This window comes from Callorhinchus milii, unplaced genomic scaffold (assembly GCF_018977255.1).
Source record: "Callorhinchus milii isolate IMCB2004 unplaced genomic scaffold, IMCB_Cmil_1.0 Scaffold1, whole genome shotgun sequence".
Lineage (NCBI taxonomy): Eukaryota > Metazoa > Chordata > Chondrichthyes > Chimaeriformes > Callorhinchidae > Callorhinchus > Callorhinchus milii.
In genome coordinates, this window is record NW_024704742.1 from 130,784,153 (window position 1) to 130,801,754 (window position 17,602).

Below are 17,602 nucleotides of genomic sequence, written 5' to 3' on the forward strand. Positions count from 1 at the left end.
AAAATGTTGCTGTTTTAACTAGAACAGTAACGGTTAAGAAGATTATTGATAAATGATGCAGGTTTGATAAGTCAATGGGGAGAAATTCCACTTGGGTTTAGATTTCATCCATATATGTAGCAGTTTAGAACAACCAGAATTTAGCTAATTGTTGAATTCTCTCTTACAATATAACCAAAGTAGTACAAATTTACATTTATATAAACTCCTTTCACGTTGGGAGGATGTTATAAAACACTTCACTTTGAAGTTGATTTTCTGTAATTCTTAAAAGAGATTGAAAACTAATAGAGTCAGTTCCCTCAGATGTTTTTCATGTTTCCCGTTAGACAGATAGATAACAGCAACAACAACTTGCATTTATACAGTGCCCTTCACACAGGTTAGAGTCTTGAAGTGTTGACAGGTAAGTTGCGTAAGTTTAACCAACTAAAAACTGCATAGCTTGCTACTGTATGGTGAGCTTTCTGTTTGTTGCCCAGCCAGGACCACTCTGTACCCTAGGGCCTTGACTTGCAATGTTAACAGGAATTGAGTGGGAATCTCTGCTGTTTTATCTTAAGATTGGGGTACCTCTTGTATCGTTTCACAAGCTGTTCCTTTCGTTAATTAACATGAAGATTGTGTTCTAAAATGCCAGAAAACTTTACTCCTATGTGCCAAACACTTTCATTAAATGTGGAGTGATCGACATTACAATACTCAGCAGAACCACCCAAAGCTATTGCAGTCTTGAAACTGACCGGTGTGCTGAAAAAATTAATCCAGTGAATTCTCTGCTATTGTGAACCTAATACTGAATTAATTGTTTTATTTGTGATGACTACATAGACCAATATAGCTGTCCTTACGTGCACAGCAGCAGTCAAATAAAGCAATTCTTAGAAGTATTGTGTATTGACTTGTGTTTACTTTGTCCTGTCCAGTTCCTGATATCTTTGAAGTAACCCCCAGTCAAATACAACATGACAGTACAAATTTACACTTATATAATACTTTTCACGTCAGGAGGACATCCCAAAGTGAGATGATCCGGAAGTCAATACATTCGGTGATTGGGAACCAATGGAGCCTGGCAAGGACTGGGGTGATGGGGGTACGGAGTTTTGTGCGGGTCAGTATCTGAGCGGCAGAGTTTTGAATTAATTGGATTTTGTGTATGCTGGACCTGGGGAGGCCAGCGAGGAGGGCATTGGAATAATCCAGCCGGGAAGTGATGAAGGTGTGGATGAGGGTTTCCGGGCGCGTCGGCTGTGAGGGACAGACGGAGACGAGCAATGTGGCGGAGGTGAAAAAAAAGTGGTCATGCTTTCTGAGGATAATAATCGCCGCAAGGCTCTGGACAGTCAGGGGTTTGGACCCAAACTGTGGGTTGGGATCAGGAGGGGTGGACAGCAGGGAGGGTGATGGTAGGGGGATAGCCAAAGGCCATACATTTATACAATTAATAAATATATAAATATATAAAATTCACTTTACAATATATTCTGTGAAACGCTTTGAGTCATCTCTGCAATGTGATTAGGCGCTGTATCAAATACACGGATTATTATTATTATAATAGTATTTGGATAAGGGGACGATGTGAAATAATTACAAATTTGGTTGGGGCTGAAATATGTGGAGTTCTGTAGCTTAGCGGTGAGAGCACTCGCCTTGCAAGCGAGACACCTGGGTTCAATTCCAGGCAGGGCGAAACCTTGGGCAAGTTTCCTTACTCCACACGTCTGATAATAATCCCTCCAAAAAAAACAATAATAAAATTGGTCACTTAAATCCATGACTGTTTGTGGGACACTGCTGTGCGCAATTGGCTGCCGCGTTTCGCCCACAAATATACGGTCAATTCACTTTATAGTATATTCTGTGAAGCGCTTTGAGACATCTGGAAGACATGAAAAGCGCTATATCAAATGCAAGGATTATTATTATTATACATAGGAGTAAAAGATACTGAAAGTGCGTGACATATATTGCAGCTGGAATTGTACTGTGCGAGGCCTGGCCACTTAGTGGCGCCATTACGACATTTAAGATATTCAGCTTATTCTGTGCGAAGGTTACGCTATGGGTTTGAAACGCAAAGGTTCATAGCAATTGTGAAAAAGCTTTTCTCGTCATCAAATCCCTTCAGGGCCTGGCACCTCCCTACCTCTCCGACCTGCTTACTCCCCAACCCACTACCCACTGCCTCCACTCGACTGGCTCCGGTCTCCTACTTATCCCTCTTGCTCTCCATTCCACCATCGATCGACCACATAGCACAATTTGCTATATGCAAATTAGGAGCACTGTTTCCCTACAAATATGTAGTAATTGCACTTTACGTCTATAAAGTGGAGTCCTGTAGCTCAGTGGTTAGAGCACTCACCTCGCAAGCGAGAAACCTGGGTTCTATTCCCTTCAAGTCCCTTTTTGAAGTCCCTTCAAAAAATAATAATAATCATAAATTGGTCAATTCAATCCACGACTGTTTGTGGACACTGCTGTATGCAATTGGCTGCTGCGTTTCGCCCACAAAATATACAGTCAATTCACTTTACAGTATATTCTGTGAAGCGCTTTGAGACGTCTCGAAGACGTGATAAGGCGCTATATCAAATGCAAGGATTATTATAACACTTTGAGATGTTTCAACCATAAGAAGGTAACTTTGGGGTAAAGTAGTTCTCTGATGCCTTTCAAGAGGTCAAGAAGCCTAAGGGTTTGCCCCGCTTGGGAATCAAACCCGGGTCCTCTCACTTGCGCGGAGAGCGCGGTAACCACTATGCTACAGGACTCCACAGTTCACGGAGCTTGAGTTAGATGTGACTGGGAATCCGATCAGTTATGATGTGGGGAAAAGAAAAGTAGTTGGTACTCTTGGGATTCGATTTGCTACAATTTTGGCCCGTAGACCGTAAAAACATTTCTCTTAAGTTTAAGTTAATTCTGATATTAAGCTGATTCTGAATGCCCTTTCGGTCTTGAAAAGCAAGGGTTAATTACACTGGAATATCAGCAGCAATGATATTTAGTTAATGAGAACATTTATTCATCAACAGCGAATGGCTTTAGGCCGGTATCTATTGCCAAACACTCTCGCTTTAATCCCTGTTGTGTTTGACTGAAATGCCTAAGGCTGACGGCAGGAATCTGAGGGTGCTTAAAAGGCAAATGCAAAGCTCCAGCAATTTTCAATTAAGCACAATCCAGGTCTGCCGTAGCATCTGTGCTCCTGAACCTCACTGAGCTCGAGTCCCAGATAAAAAACAATTTATAACAATGGGGAAACAGAAAGAAACCATCAGGAAAATTCAAGACTTATTCCGTATAAGAAACATGCTGGTAAAACAATGCCTTGCTGAATGTCTGGGGACTTTAATTCTCGTGGTAAGTGCTTCGCTTTTCATTGCTAAGGTTATTAATATTATAATTATTATTATGATTATTATTATATTATTTTTATAAGATATGCTTTTGCTGGAACTTTTTGGGGGAGAGTTGCAATGATTTTACTGGAAAGTCGCTGTTTACCTACAGTAAGTAGGAACCCGGTTGTGACTCAATTAACAGATCACTTTTCTGGGGTAATAAATCCCTTTTAAAAAAAAGTAAATAATTATACTTGGTCACTCAGTCCACGACTGTTTGTAGGACACTGCTGTGTACAATTGGCTGCTGCGCTTCCCCTTCAAACTATACAGTCAATTAACTTTGCAATATATTCTGTGAAGGGTTTTGAGATGTATATAAAAAAATGCAAGGATTATTATTAATGTTGTTGGTCACAGAGTAAATGTGCAAGCCAAAATGCAGCAATGATTTCACTCTCAATGAACAGATTTCTGTACAGAACCTATTTCTGGCTTTCGATTGAGCTCAGGAAAAAAAGTAGCATTTTATTTATTACTTAACATAAACCATTTCTAAAACTACAGCATTAATGTCTCCTTGAGTTGATGATAATTTTATTGCTGTCAACAGTCTGACTTCAATTGCAAGGGAGATTAACGCTCCACAAAAACTTTACATTTTGAAGGCTTGAGAAATGTTTAAATTAAGCTTTGCTTCTCTGCACACCTGAGTACGTACCAATCATACACTATAAGGAATACAAAGCACTTATACAACTAATCATGTACAAGGGATAAACCTTGTAGTGCGCAGGTAGCTTCACCTTTATTCTACCCATACTTAGTGAAATCACGTTATTGCAAATTCAATATCACATTTTTCATCCCCATTAACTCTAACTGTTAATTTGCCCACAAATATACGGTCAATTCACTTTACAGCATATTCTGTGAAGCGCTTTGAGACGTTTAGAAGACATGAAAAAGCGCTATATCAAATACAAGGATTATTATTATATTATTATATAACTGCAGCACTGTGAATGTGCCTTGGGTCATCCTCCCGACATTAAAAATATTATATAAATGTAAATTGTATTGTGTCGTTCGGGCTTCCGCAGTGAAACACTTTGAAACATTTTCCTGTGTGAAAGGTGCTACACAAGTGCAATTTGTTGTTTGGTTTTCTCTGGTTTTGGAAATGGACCCTTGTTTCTATTTGAATCTAAAGGAATTTTCAGCTTTGTTTTGAACCTATCCTTGTGATTGTTCCATCTACAAGCCTAGCAAAGGGAACCCAGAGCACATTTTCCTATGTTGAGCAGATATAGTAGTCAGCTTCAGACTTTTTCACAAGTTTCTGATGTTTGAACCTTTGGTGATTATTTCAGCTTCAAACACCTCATGATAAACTTCCCCAGCTCATCGATGGCACAAACATGTTACATTTAGCTCCGAGCTGAAAAGTATTTACGTCACAGACAAAAATAAATCCTGAAAAGGTGTTGAGATTCCAGGCCTCTGAACAATGTGTAATCGCTTCACGTGAAACATAATGTGCTCATAATGTTGGATTCCTGACATGAAGACTGAACATGAAATCCACGGTACAGGGGTCCTGTAGTGTATTGGTTAGAGCATTCGCCTTGCAAGTGAAAGGACCGGGCAGGGAAAAACCTTAGGGAAGTTTCCTTACTCCACACGCCTCTGCTTACCTAGCAGTAAGTAGGAACCGGTTGTTAGTCGATTGACAGATCCCTTTTCTGGGGTGTAATAATCCCTTAATTTTTTTTTTTAATTTGGTCACTCAATCCACGACTGTTTGTGGGACACTGCTGTGCACAATTGGCTGCCACTTTTCGCTCACAAAATATACAGTCAATTCACTTTACAGTATATTCTGTGAAGTGCTTTGAGACGTCTCAAAAACATGATGAGGCGCTGTATCAAATGTAAGGATTATTATTATTATCCAAGTCGTGCAAATAGTGACTCCTGGAAGGATATCAATTCAGCTCTGGGCAAACCTATTCCTGTTGGATCTTCTTTCAGAGCTTTGTTGCCGAGGGGCGACAGGATTTCTTATTTAGGAATCTCTTTAGAAATCATACATTTTAGACACCCATGTAGGACAAAACCCTTACAGTTAGTTATGTTATTTGCTGAGCAGAGTTTACTGGAGTGCCTTACGCTGTAAAGAATTTTCACATCGGGAGGCCGTCTCAGAGGGCTTCATTGGGTAGTCGGCAGTGACTGTGTGTTTTGTAGGTGAACGCAGCAATTAATTTGCGCACAGAGATGTCCCACAAACAGCCACAAAGTGAATGACCAATTTTATCTGGCGGATTGTTGACCATGACAATGGGAGAAACTACCTTCTCTTTTTGAGCAGTGCCAAGGGATCTTTAACATCCGCCTAAACAGAAGATGCCACCTCGGTTTAAAGTCTCATCCGAAGCACAGCACCTCTAACAATGCAACATCCCCCCAGCACTGCATTGGATTGATAGCCTAGACTATCAGATTGAACTACTGATGTGGGAGCTTGTGGGAGCCTACAATGTAGTGGCTGAAGGCCCGGCTGCCAATGGTGGGGTGGAGGGGCCCGAGGGATATGTAGGAGGCTGGAGCCAGTTGAGCAAAGGGAAAGAGTAGAGGAGTGAGGTGTGAGCAGGTCAGAGAGGTAGGGGGAGGGTGCCAGGGCATGAAGTAATTTGTACACGAGTGTGAGGATCTTGAAATCGATCCGTTCTGCAATAGGGAGCCAGTGTACCTGGAATTAATTTAATCTTGACATTTCTCCTTCTAGCTGTTTGGCTGCGGGGCACTGGCACAGATCACTCTCAGTCGGGGAACGCACGGAGCCTTTCTAACAGTCAACTTAGCCTTCGGATTTGCGGTGACTCTTGGTGTGCTTGTGGCCGGTCAAGTGTCGGGTAAGACGATCCCTATGGAGAAGGGCAACACCTTTTTAAACCACACTGCACAGCAGGTCACTGTCAGCAATTAACAATAGTCATAATAAGCTTTTCACCAGAGAAAATGTCAGCAAGAGATTATGTGGAGCAACACGTCATTGAAAAGAATAAAGAATCGCACCCTGGTTTAAGGTCATGATTTTTCTCACCCTTAATCTCTTAGAATGTCAAATGAGTATTGTGATCCGCAGCACAAAATCCCGCTATAGACTTTGACCATGAAGACTGTTTTGTTTGGCTTAAAGTGTGTAAGATCATGTAATTCAACTCAGCAGTTAATCAGCAGTAAATAGGAACCCCATTATTAATCGATTGCAAATTGCTTTCGGGGGATAACAATCCCTTCAAAACAGAAAATAGAAATTTTCTCACTCAATCCACGAGTGTTTGTGGGATTTGCTGTACACAATTGGCTGCCATGTTTCGCCTACAAAAATGCAGTCAATTCACTATGCAGTATATTCAATGACATGGTAAAGTGCTATATCAAATGCAAGGATTATTATTATAACTCTTTATTTAGAAATATTGTGTCCCTTCTATTCTATGGACAGGAGCTCACCTGAATCCTGCTGTGACCTTTGCTTTGTGTCTACTTGCTCGTGAGCCCTGGATCAAATTTCCCCTTTTCTCTTTGGCACAAATATTGGGTGGATTTCTTGGAGCAGGTATCATCTTTGGATTATATTTTGGTGAGTAACAAAGTTATTTATATATTATACAAATTTGGACTAGCTTCCTTTGACTTACGGTCTAATGTTTTGATATTTGATTAAGTTTGCTGATTGCAGTTACACATAAATTTGGGAAGAATTCAAAGAATGATCTATAATTTCGCTCAAATCCTTTTTCTTCTTCACTAATGGATATCCGTTCATTTTGTTCACATTGGCCATACATTCAATTTCTTATCAATCATCAAGCAATCATTGGGAGAAGGGAATCCTCCCACTCAGCTCCTATTAACCCTGCAACCCAAAGCCCTAAAGAGTAGTGTGGTCCTAGCTGGACCAGCAACAACAACAACAAGATTTCATTTATAGAGCGCCTTTCACGTCGGGAGGACGTCCCAAGGCGCCGGACCGTTGGGTTGGGACCCGAGCAGGGGGCAAATGGTCAGGGGTGAGGAGAGGGAAGGGAGGGAGCGAGGAAGGGGTAGAGAGTCGAGAGGGGAGCTGAAGGCACGGTTGAAGAGAAAGGTCTTGAGACCAGCCTTGAAGGAGGAAAGGGAGGAAGCAAGGCGAAGGCACTGGGGGATAGAGTTCCAGAGCCTCGGGGCTGAGAGGCTGAAGGCCCGGCCACCGATGGTAGGCGGTTGGGGCGGGGGATGTGGAGCAGACCGGAGCCAGAGGAACGGCGGGTACGGGCAGGTAAGTAGGGGGATATTAGGTCGGAGAGGTAGGAGGGAAAGCTTGCCAGACAGCGATATCAATGGCAAGCTGTGTGATTTTAACTGATTAGACTCCAGCAGTACGCCAACATACGTGCCTAAAACTTTCTGAATTAGTTAGGCAGAGTGCTTCCCTCCGGGGAGAGAGTGCATATTCCATCCCAATAATCTACCTCCGGAATGCTTGGAATTCTCAGGTTGGTTTGGATACTCTTACGTCTGATGATGGGTTTCCTCATGTGTCAGAAGCAGACCATTTGGCCCAGCTATCAAATCCTGTCATAACCTTGATTCATATTAATTATTAATGTTGTTATTATTCTACCAATAGTTTATTTGATCATTATCTTTTTGCAGATGCAATTTGGCTCCATGGTAATAACCATCTGATAGTAATGGGACCTAATGCTACTGCTGGGATATTTGCGACTTACCCGTCTGAACACTTGACTTTAATCAATGGTTTCTTTGATCAGGTAAGACTGAGATTACATACAGGCTGTTACAAATGAAGCTTCAACCTGGTCCTTCACTGAATATTTCATACTTATCTATCTTGTTAACTACTCAGCAATTCCCTAAATTTGAGTTATTTGAGCCGAACAGCAACATTTCAACAACACTGGCTTTCTGTACTTTTTTTTAGTGGAAAAAATCTGCCTCAATAAAGATAGATTGAAACAGCCAAATTCCAAGATGGTTGTTCACAGGAGCAGCTCAGGTGATTGGATACAAACTCTTAGATGATTAGGAGTTTCCAGTTTCCCTGGGCTGACCCTTTATGAGATTTCAATGCTTTTTTTCTGTTTTTTTCTTTTCGATTATGCATCATCCCTCCTCCACACCCCCGCAACCCCCAACTCCCCACCCGCCATCCTCCCCATCCTCCTGCCCTCTACCCTCTGCGATCCCAACCTGGGTTGCAAGCCTCTCATTGCCCAGTGCCTTGGGAAGTCTTCTCGATGTGAAAGGCACTATATAAATGCAATTTGTTGTTGTTGTGGTTGCTGGCACACATTGGGGCAAACCATGGCTGCGATGCTTCATAACTTCTTCCTTGTGATAACACTCAACAAAACCTGATGCAAAACATCGCAAATTCCAATCTATTCCTTAGTATATCACAGGGATAAATCACCTGAGCAGCTCCTGGGAACAACTATCTTGGAATTTGGCTGTTGGAGCACATTCCATATCTGTCTTTATTGAGGCAGATTTTTCCCACTAAAAAAAGTACAGAAAGCCAGTGTTGTTGAAATGTTGCTGTTTGGCTCAAATAATTCAAATTTAGGGAATCTTATATTTAATTATATTCATCTGAATTTGATTTTACAGATCTGAAGGTTGGATATAATATCTAAATTGTCACATATGTTTTTACATTCAAAGAGAAAAGAATTTCTCCCCGTGTTCTGGTCACCAATTGCCCAGATAAGATTATCATTTTCATCACAGCTGTTTGTGGGACATTGCTTTGCACAAATTGGCTGCCATGTTTGCCTACGGATATACAGTTGCTACACTTCAAAGTAAAATCATGCGAAGTACTTTGAAATGTCCTGACATGATAAGGCACTGTATCAAATGCAAGTATTATTATTATTAATAATTATTATTAGTACTATCTCGCTTGACAATCTAAAACATGTGCAAGACAAATAATAATAATCCTTGCATTTGATATAGCACCTGATTATGTCTTTGAGATGTTTTAAAGCGCTTCATAGAACATACTGTAAAGTGAATTGACTGTATATTTTGTAGGCGAAATGCAGTAGCCAATTGCACACAGCAGTGTCCTACAAACAGCCGTGGATTGAGTGATCACATTTAAAAAAAAATTATATATATATTTTGAAGGGATTATTACACCCAGAAAAGTGATCCGCCAATCGAATAACAACCGGGTTCCTATTTACTGCTAGGTAAACAGAGGCATGTGAAGTAAGGAAACTTGTCTAACATTTTGCCCTGAGTGGAATCAAACCCAGGTCCTCTGCTTGCGAGGCGAGTGCCCTAACCAATATGCTACAGGACTCCACAATATAGTCTGTAAAGTGTTTGAGAGGCCTTAACTATGTCATAAGGTGCTACATCAAACACAAGGATTATTATTATTATTATTGTTGTTGTTTGCAAAACAATTCTCACCGAGTGATGGATTACCTCTGATGTTTTGCTTTTCCTTTCTCTGAAACGGCAGCTGATTGGCACAGCAGCTCTCATCGTCTGTATCCTTGCCATTGTGGATCCATTCAACAACCCGGTGCCAAAGGGAGTGGAGGCCTTCACTATTGGCTTTGTGGTTCTGGTAATCGGCTTGGCAATGGGCTTTAACTGTGGCTACGCTGTGAACCCAGCCAGAGATTTTGGACCTCGCTTGTTTACCTCACTGGCTGGCTGGGGCACCAAAGTCTTCAGGTACGAGAATTTTTATTTGTTATTTTGAGGTTCATTTCAGTCTGTCAGTATTTTTTCTTCCCTCCCCTTTCGTGCTCATGCCCCACGTCGGGACTTTTGAACTCATATCGTCTAGGCTGATGCTCCAATGCAGTGATGGTGGGGGGGAGGGGAAATGCCCCTTCTTTGGATGAGACATCTTATCTGAAGGATGTGCCGCCAGCATTGTAGCTCACCCCCAGCACTGCACTGGAGTGTCATCTTAGACTATGTGGTTGGTTGGGGAATTCATAACAGGGGTACATAAATATAAGATATATAAGTATATAAAAGAGAATTTTGGAGGAACTACTTCACCCAGAGGATAATTTGTGGAGTCCTGTAGCTCAGTGGTTAGAGCACTCGCTTTGCAAGTGAGAGACCTGAGTTCAATTCCAGGCATGGCGAAACCTTGGGCAAGTTTCCTTACTCCACACACCTAATAATAATCCCTCCAAAAACCAAAAAACAATAATTAAATTGGTCATTTTCAATCTACAACTGTTTGTGGGACATTGCTGTGCGCAATTGGCTGCCGCGTTCGCCCACAAATATACAATCAATTCACTTTACAGTGTGTTCTGTGAAGCGCTTTGGGATGTCCTCCCGACGTGAAAAGCGCTATATCAAATGCAAGGATTATTATTATTATTATTAATTAGGTTGTGAAATTTGCTGCCTGAAGCGGTGTTTGAATCAGATAGTGTAGAGGCAATCAAGAGGAAGCTAGACCTTCATATGAGGGAGAGAGGAATAGAAGGGTATGGGAGGGAGTAAGGAATAGGTGGAGACTTGTGTGGAATATAAACACCGACAAAGACTGGTTGGGCCGAATGTCCCGTTTCCATGCTGTGCAGTCTTGATAAATCTTTTAGTGTTATGTGTGCAAATGGTTATCTGCTTGTCCAATAAACTGTTTACATATAGTGTAGCTATAGAAAGTCAGCTGTAATTCATACGTTTCAATTAAATGATTGTTTGTAATGCTTCTTTATTTCTTCCCCCTTGCCCCCCTTCACCCCCTTCCCTTTTATCCCCCCCTTCCCCACCTTCCCACCCCCCAGTGCTGGAAACTACTGGTTTTGGGTGCCCATTCTAGCCCCGCTCCTTGGTGCAGTGCTTGGTATTCTGGTTTACCAGCTGATGGTTGGCATACACACCGAACCCGAAGAAAACCATTCATCCAGTGCAGAAGAAAGAATAAAACTGGCCAACATGAAGCCGAAAGAAAACTGCTGATGACGTGAGGAGTTGGGTCCAAGCTGAGTTAGGGCTGTGTGGGGAAGGCTAAATTGGCGGCGCTACAGTGGGAAATTAATTGGACACAGTATTTTTTAATGAAAACACTATTCAGCTGAAATACTCCTTAAAGTCCATGTGGCATCCATTTTGTCAGCTTCAACTAAGAGGTGCTGGTAAAAAGCTCTTGATTAAGTTGTTGTGTGAGTACCACCGATGACAGCAACAAGGAGGTCAAACTTGTAAGCGCTCTGGCCTGCAACCCTGTGTGGAGGGTGCTATATAAATGCAAGTTGTTGTTTACAATACATAGCATTTCCATACAGAACAATAGTGCCCTCTGGAATTCCATCCCGGAGCCCCTCCGCCTCGTCCCCTCCCTCCCTTGCCTCCTTCAAGGCCCGTCTCAAGACCTTCCTCTTAGACCGTGCCTTCAAACTTCTTCCCTCCTCCATACACCACCCCCTCACTCCACTGCCCTTCACTCCTCTCTCATCCCAAGCCGCAGCTCGGGTGCAAACCCCGCATTGTCCAGAGCCTTGGGACGTCCCCCCCGATATGAAAGGCGCTTTATAAAGGCAATTTGTTGTTGTTGTAACGGATGAGCCCACAATTGGGCTGTTCAAAAAAATAAGGGCTGCTGTGGGCAGTGATTTGGCTCCTTTGGGGATGGAAATGCTATATGCGATGTGACAATTATCACTGGTGTCAATTATTACAGGTGATAATTATCACATTGCCGGAAATTGCTGTCAAAAGCAGTGTCTAGATTCTGGTGTGAACAGCTCACTCCCCAGATCTGAAACTGGGGAAAGCTTTCAACCACTATCATTGTTGCTGTCTCGCTGCAGAGGGTTTCAGTGCCATGGCACATAGCCTAACTCAATCACTATCAACAACAACTTGCATTTATACAACACCCTTCACGCAGGGTAGTGTCTCAGGAGCGCTTAACTCAAGCATTGATAGCTGAAGACTGTTCAGCAACACAGTTTTTCCGGCTGGTGTGCTAATTATCACCTGGGTGTGAAGTTGAAATGTGTAAAATGCAAAGTTTTGTAACAGATTAGATGTGGATCGCATTCAAATCCATTGTGAAATGTTAGGTTTTTAAACTCCCAAGTCATTTTTCATTCCCTTATTTGGAAGTGAAAGAGATAAGTTTCACTCGAGCTTTTTAAAAAAAAATGTTATTGCATCTCTGACTGACAACTTCTGATGTCAACAGTTCCCGTTTCTCACAAGCTGTTTTCTAAATGTTTCTTTTTCTACTTTGGGTTTGAGCCTGGAAACCGTTCCGGTAGTGAAAGAGTTAACCAATAGTTTTGCCTTTGCAACCCCGTGGAGACAGGGTCATGTTATGTGTCACTTTGTCAAGATGACATTACGCGCGAGTGACAATAAGCAGTTGGATTTTATGTGGGATTTGTGTCTACCCCCTGCATGTTTCATCCTCACATTGAAATGCTTCTTGAATCTTGCACAGTCCTACCTCTGCAATGTCCTGGGGCATTTATTATCCTGGCTGCTCTCTCCACTCAGCAAGTCTTAGCCTCCATCACGTCTCTTGCCTGATCGACCTAACATCAGGTGAAGAGCCTTCAAACACTCTGCCCCTTTTCTCCGGAACTCCCTCCGTCTTGCCCCCTCCCTCCCTTTCTGCCTTCAAAACCCTTCTAGAGACATGTCTCCTCCAACCCCACACCGCCTGCTCAGGCTCCCAGTCAGTGTGTGAAGCGCTGTGAGATGTCCTCTGGTAGGAAAAGCCCTATACATTTGTATGTAAATTATTGCAATCAAAGTACAGTTATTCTGCAAATATCTTTCCATGAAGGAGGCAGCGCTTTACGACACCAGGGGAGAAATTCCATCTGATTCCAGATTTACTCCATTTTCTTAGCATTTCAGAGTTTCATTAAATTCTTAAATTCAATCTTGATTTTGAAGCCGTTTTTTTCTGTTTCTTTTAAGAACTGGAGAAAACTGGCTTTAAAACGAAGACTGAATTCAACAATTGGCCAAATTCTGGAAACTCTGAAGTACCTGGAAAATAGAATAAATCTAGACTCAGTTCCTACTCCATCATTTCTTTTGTGCACAGCTCAGGAAAATGGGCAGAAAACAATTTGAGATGTCTCAACGACGTGATAAAGGCCTATATCAAATGCAAGGATTTTTATTATCATTTCACTTCAACACTGTATATAAGCTGGACTTCACTTGTTCCAACGCAAAACACATACTTTCACTTTTTATTACTACTATTTCTGCTTTATTTTTGTGTAATAACTCTTTATCCTTTATTGCCTTTGTGTAACATTTCTGTTTTATCCAATAAAGGATTGGGGAAAATTGTTGCTCTCGAGATATTGTTGAAAAGCAATGGCATGTTGAGATGTTCAGCTCTGTGAAAAAACAGAACATGGGTAGTGGAGGGGAGAGGGAGGGACATGTCTGCCAAATCAAGTGGATGTTAAAGATCTCTTGGCACCATTCGAAAAGAGAAGGGAGTGTCTCTTGCTGTCCTGGGTCAACAATCCCCCAAATAATATTGGTCACTCATTTCATGGCTGTTTGTGGAACTTTCTGTGTGCAGATTAGCTGCTGCGTTCGCCTGCAAAATACACAGTCACTTCACTTTACAGTGTATCCTGTGAAGCACTGTAAGGCATTCTCCTGACGTGAAAGGCATTATACCAACTGTAAGGATTATTATTTATTAAGTTGGCTGGTGCTAGTGGCATAATAGCTCCATTCAGCCAACACACAAGAATAGCCAGGCGCACCTTACTTACTTTAAAATAACTGAGGTATTAGAACATCATCCAGTTATATGAAGGGTGGCCTATTGAAAGACATTGGGCACCCTCATGTGTTCATGTGCAGTTGACGAAGGGTGGGCAAGATGGCTGAAAGGATAGTCGAAGACATAGTTCTCAAGTTAGATCTTGTAAGGAGGGAGGGAGGAGGGAGGGGCAAGGCAGAGGGACCCTAATGTGGAGTTCCAGAGAGTGGGTTTACCTAATACTAGAGCTGCAGCAGGGGTGGGGGGGATGGTTGGTTGGGAGGGGAAAGCTGACCGAATGCACAGTTAAGGAGGAAGATCTTGAGACAGAGCTTGAAAGAGGTGAGGGAGGGAGCGAGACCGAGGGACTCCAGGATGGAATCCCAGAGAATGGGGCAGATAGGCTGAAAGCCTGACCACTGATGGTGGGGCGGGCAAGGTGGAGGACATGAAGCAGTCCAGTGTCCGCTGAGCAAAGGGAGTGCCCAGGTTGGTATGGGTTCCAAGGTTTAATTTGGCCTCTTCACTTTGTTGGCTGAATCTAAGGATACTAGGGAATAACATACAATGATGCACAATGTTCGATTCCCGGTAGGGCGAAACCTTAGGCAAGTTTCCTTACTCCACACACGTCTTTACCTAGCAATAAATAGGAACGGTAAGTTGGTTGTTAGTCGATTGGCAGATTGCTTTTCCGCGAGTAATAAACCCTTCAAAATAATAATAATAATTTGGTCACTCAATAAACAGTTTGTGCGACACTGCTGTGCCTAATTGGCTGTCGCATTTCGCCCACAATATATACAGTCAATTGACTTTACAGTGCATAGTATATTCTGTGAAGCGCTTTGAGACGTGATAAGGCACAGATTTTATTATTATTATAATGGTTTGAGGATTCGTGACTTCAGGGCTGAACTGACATTGAAATGTTACTTATTTCCACACCAAGCAAGCAGCATTTCTACATGTTTCATCCCAGAAACAATATTAGTATTGGTTGGTCTTTGAACTGATAATAGTTCTAATGCACACACTTTCAATATTCTCCAATTATATGTCGTACAAAATGTTTTTCTTTGTCGCCCTAACCCCCACCCGCCCGCCGAAACCCACCCCACAATAGAACCAATCATTTTAAAATATATTAAAAATATTTTTAAATATTTTATGTGCTAAATTTCACGTCGCTGATTCTGATGCTAGCTGGAGGTCATTCTTCTCTCACGATATTATTAATAATAATATTTCTTGCAATTATTATTGCACCTTAACACGTCATTGTATTTTGTGGGCAAAACGCAGCAGGCAATTGCGTACAGCAGTGTCCCACAAACTGTCGTGGATTATTACCCTGGAAAAGCGATCCGCCAATCGACTAACAACCGAGTTCCTACTTACTGCTAGGCGTGTGGATTAAGGAAAGTTGTCTAAAGTCTTGCCCTACCCGGGAATCGAATCCGGGTCCTCTCGCTTTAGAGGCAAGTGGTCTAACAAATATGCACAGCTTTATCGTAGAATCATAGAATTATACAGCACATTTGGTTCATCGTGTCTGTACTGGCTCTTTGAAAAGAGCTACCCAATTCAATTCCACTCCTCCACTCTCTCCCCCTAGCCCTGTGAACTTGTCCTCCCCAAATAATTATCTAAGCTTTAGCTATTTATCTAATTCTCTTTTGAAAACGAATATGGCTTCTGCCTTAACCACCAATCCCAGCAGGGTGTTCCGTATCCTAACAAGTCTGTGCACGAAAAATAATTCTCCTAACCTCAGCATTTGCTCATTTACTAGCTATTTTAAATTGATGCCCTCTGGTCACTGACTCACCAACCAGTGAAAACAATTTCTCCCTTTTGACTCTGCCAAAACCTCATCATAATTGTAAAGTCCGCTCTCATCGAGGCATTTGGAAAATTGTTACATTATGTACCACAAGACCATCTTTTGCTTTGCATTTGTCCTGTGAGAGCTTTGTTTGAGAGGACCGGACATTTTGAAGGGCAATGTGAATATGTGCACTGGTGGTGGAGAGGTTTCTATCAGACTTGCTAGTATTTCTTTTATTTTAATTTTATTTTTAGTATTTCTTATCACGCCTCGAAGATGTGATAAGGCGCTATATCAAATTCAAGGATTATTATTATTACTATTCTAATTTCATGCTTACATGCTCCCCCATGAAGCACACAGTGACTCCACTTTACAGTAATAATAATCCTTGCATTTGAAATAATAATAATAATAATAATCCTTGCATTTGATATAGCGCTTTTCACGTCAGGAGGACGTCCCAAAGCGCTTCACAGAACACACTGTAAAGTGAATTGACTGTATATTTGTGGGCAAAATGTGGCAGCCAATTGCGCACAGCAGTGTCCCACAAACAGTCGTGGTTTGAAGTGGCCAATTTATTATTGTTTTATTTTCTTAAAACAGTATATACTGTGAAGCATTTTGGGATGTCCTCCCAACATGAAAGGATGTAAAGATTAATACCAAATGTAAGGATTAATGCTTTATATTGTATTATTATTAAATCAATGGATTTGTGTTGCACGACAATCAGTTTTGCAGAGGATAAAATAATAAAAATAATCCTTGCATTTGATCTAGCGTTTTTCACGTCTTTTCGACGTCTCAAAGCTCTTCACACAATATACTGTGAAGTGAATTGACTGTGTATTTGTGGGCGAAACTCGGCAGCCAATTGTTGCTCAGCAGTGTCCCACAAACAGTTGTGGATTGAAGTGAACAATTTATTATTGTTTTTTTCTTGAGGGATTACTATCAGGCGTGTGGAGAAAGGAAACTTGCCCGAAGCTGTTGTTCTGAAGCTGCTCTATTTTATTATTTTTAAAATTTCTTAGGTAACTTTTGACATTGTGACAGCAAAGTAGAGGGCTGTGATGTAAATTTTTGATACCTACTGTATTTTTGCCCACAAAATACACAGTCAATCCACTTTACAATATATTCTGTGAGGCACTTTGAGACGTCTCAATGACGTGATAAGGCACTGTATCAAATTCAAGGATTATTATTATTGTTATATAGTGCATGCCAATATAAGAATGGATCCAATAGAAGTGAAAACAAACAGTTTGTCAGCCTGACAAAGTTGGTAACTCTCTGGTCTCTGAGTCAGTTGGTAGTGGGTTCCATCCGTATTTTGATACAAGCCACATGATGGCACTGATTCGTAGTCTAAGTTAAAGCTCCAGTGCAATACGGTGGGTGGGGGGGGGAACGAGTGTTGAATTATCAGAGGTGCCATTCTTTGGATAAGACATTCAACTGAGGTCCCATCTGCTTGCTCCCAGCCCTCTGCTAATGCTGATCTTGAGATTCAACAAAACAATTGTGAGAGAGCATCCTGCAGTGTCTTTCTCTCGAGTTAACCTGCACAAAGAGGGGCAAGAGGTGCAGGAATTA

The 17,602-nt window shown here is 41.7% G+C and overlaps 1 protein-coding gene across 1 annotated transcript; it reads left to right on the forward strand.

Moving 5' to 3' along the window:
- The first annotated feature begins 3,199 nt into the window (after nucleotides 1-3,199).
- LOC103180978 (aquaporin-3-like) lies at nucleotides 3,200-13,736 on the forward strand. The gene is made up of 7 exons (XM_007897138.1): nucleotides 3,200-3,372; nucleotides 6,145-6,271; nucleotides 6,868-7,005; nucleotides 8,061-8,179; nucleotides 9,907-10,124; nucleotides 11,207-11,385; nucleotides 13,353-13,736. The coding sequence occupies exons 1-6, from the start codon at nucleotides 3,265-3,267 to the stop codon at nucleotides 11,379-11,381; spliced, it is 885 nt and encodes a 294-aa protein (XP_007895329.1). The 5' UTR covers nucleotides 3,200-3,264; the 3' UTR covers nucleotides 11,382-11,385; nucleotides 13,353-13,736.
- The last annotated feature ends 3,866 nt before the right edge of the window (nucleotides 13,737-17,602 follow it).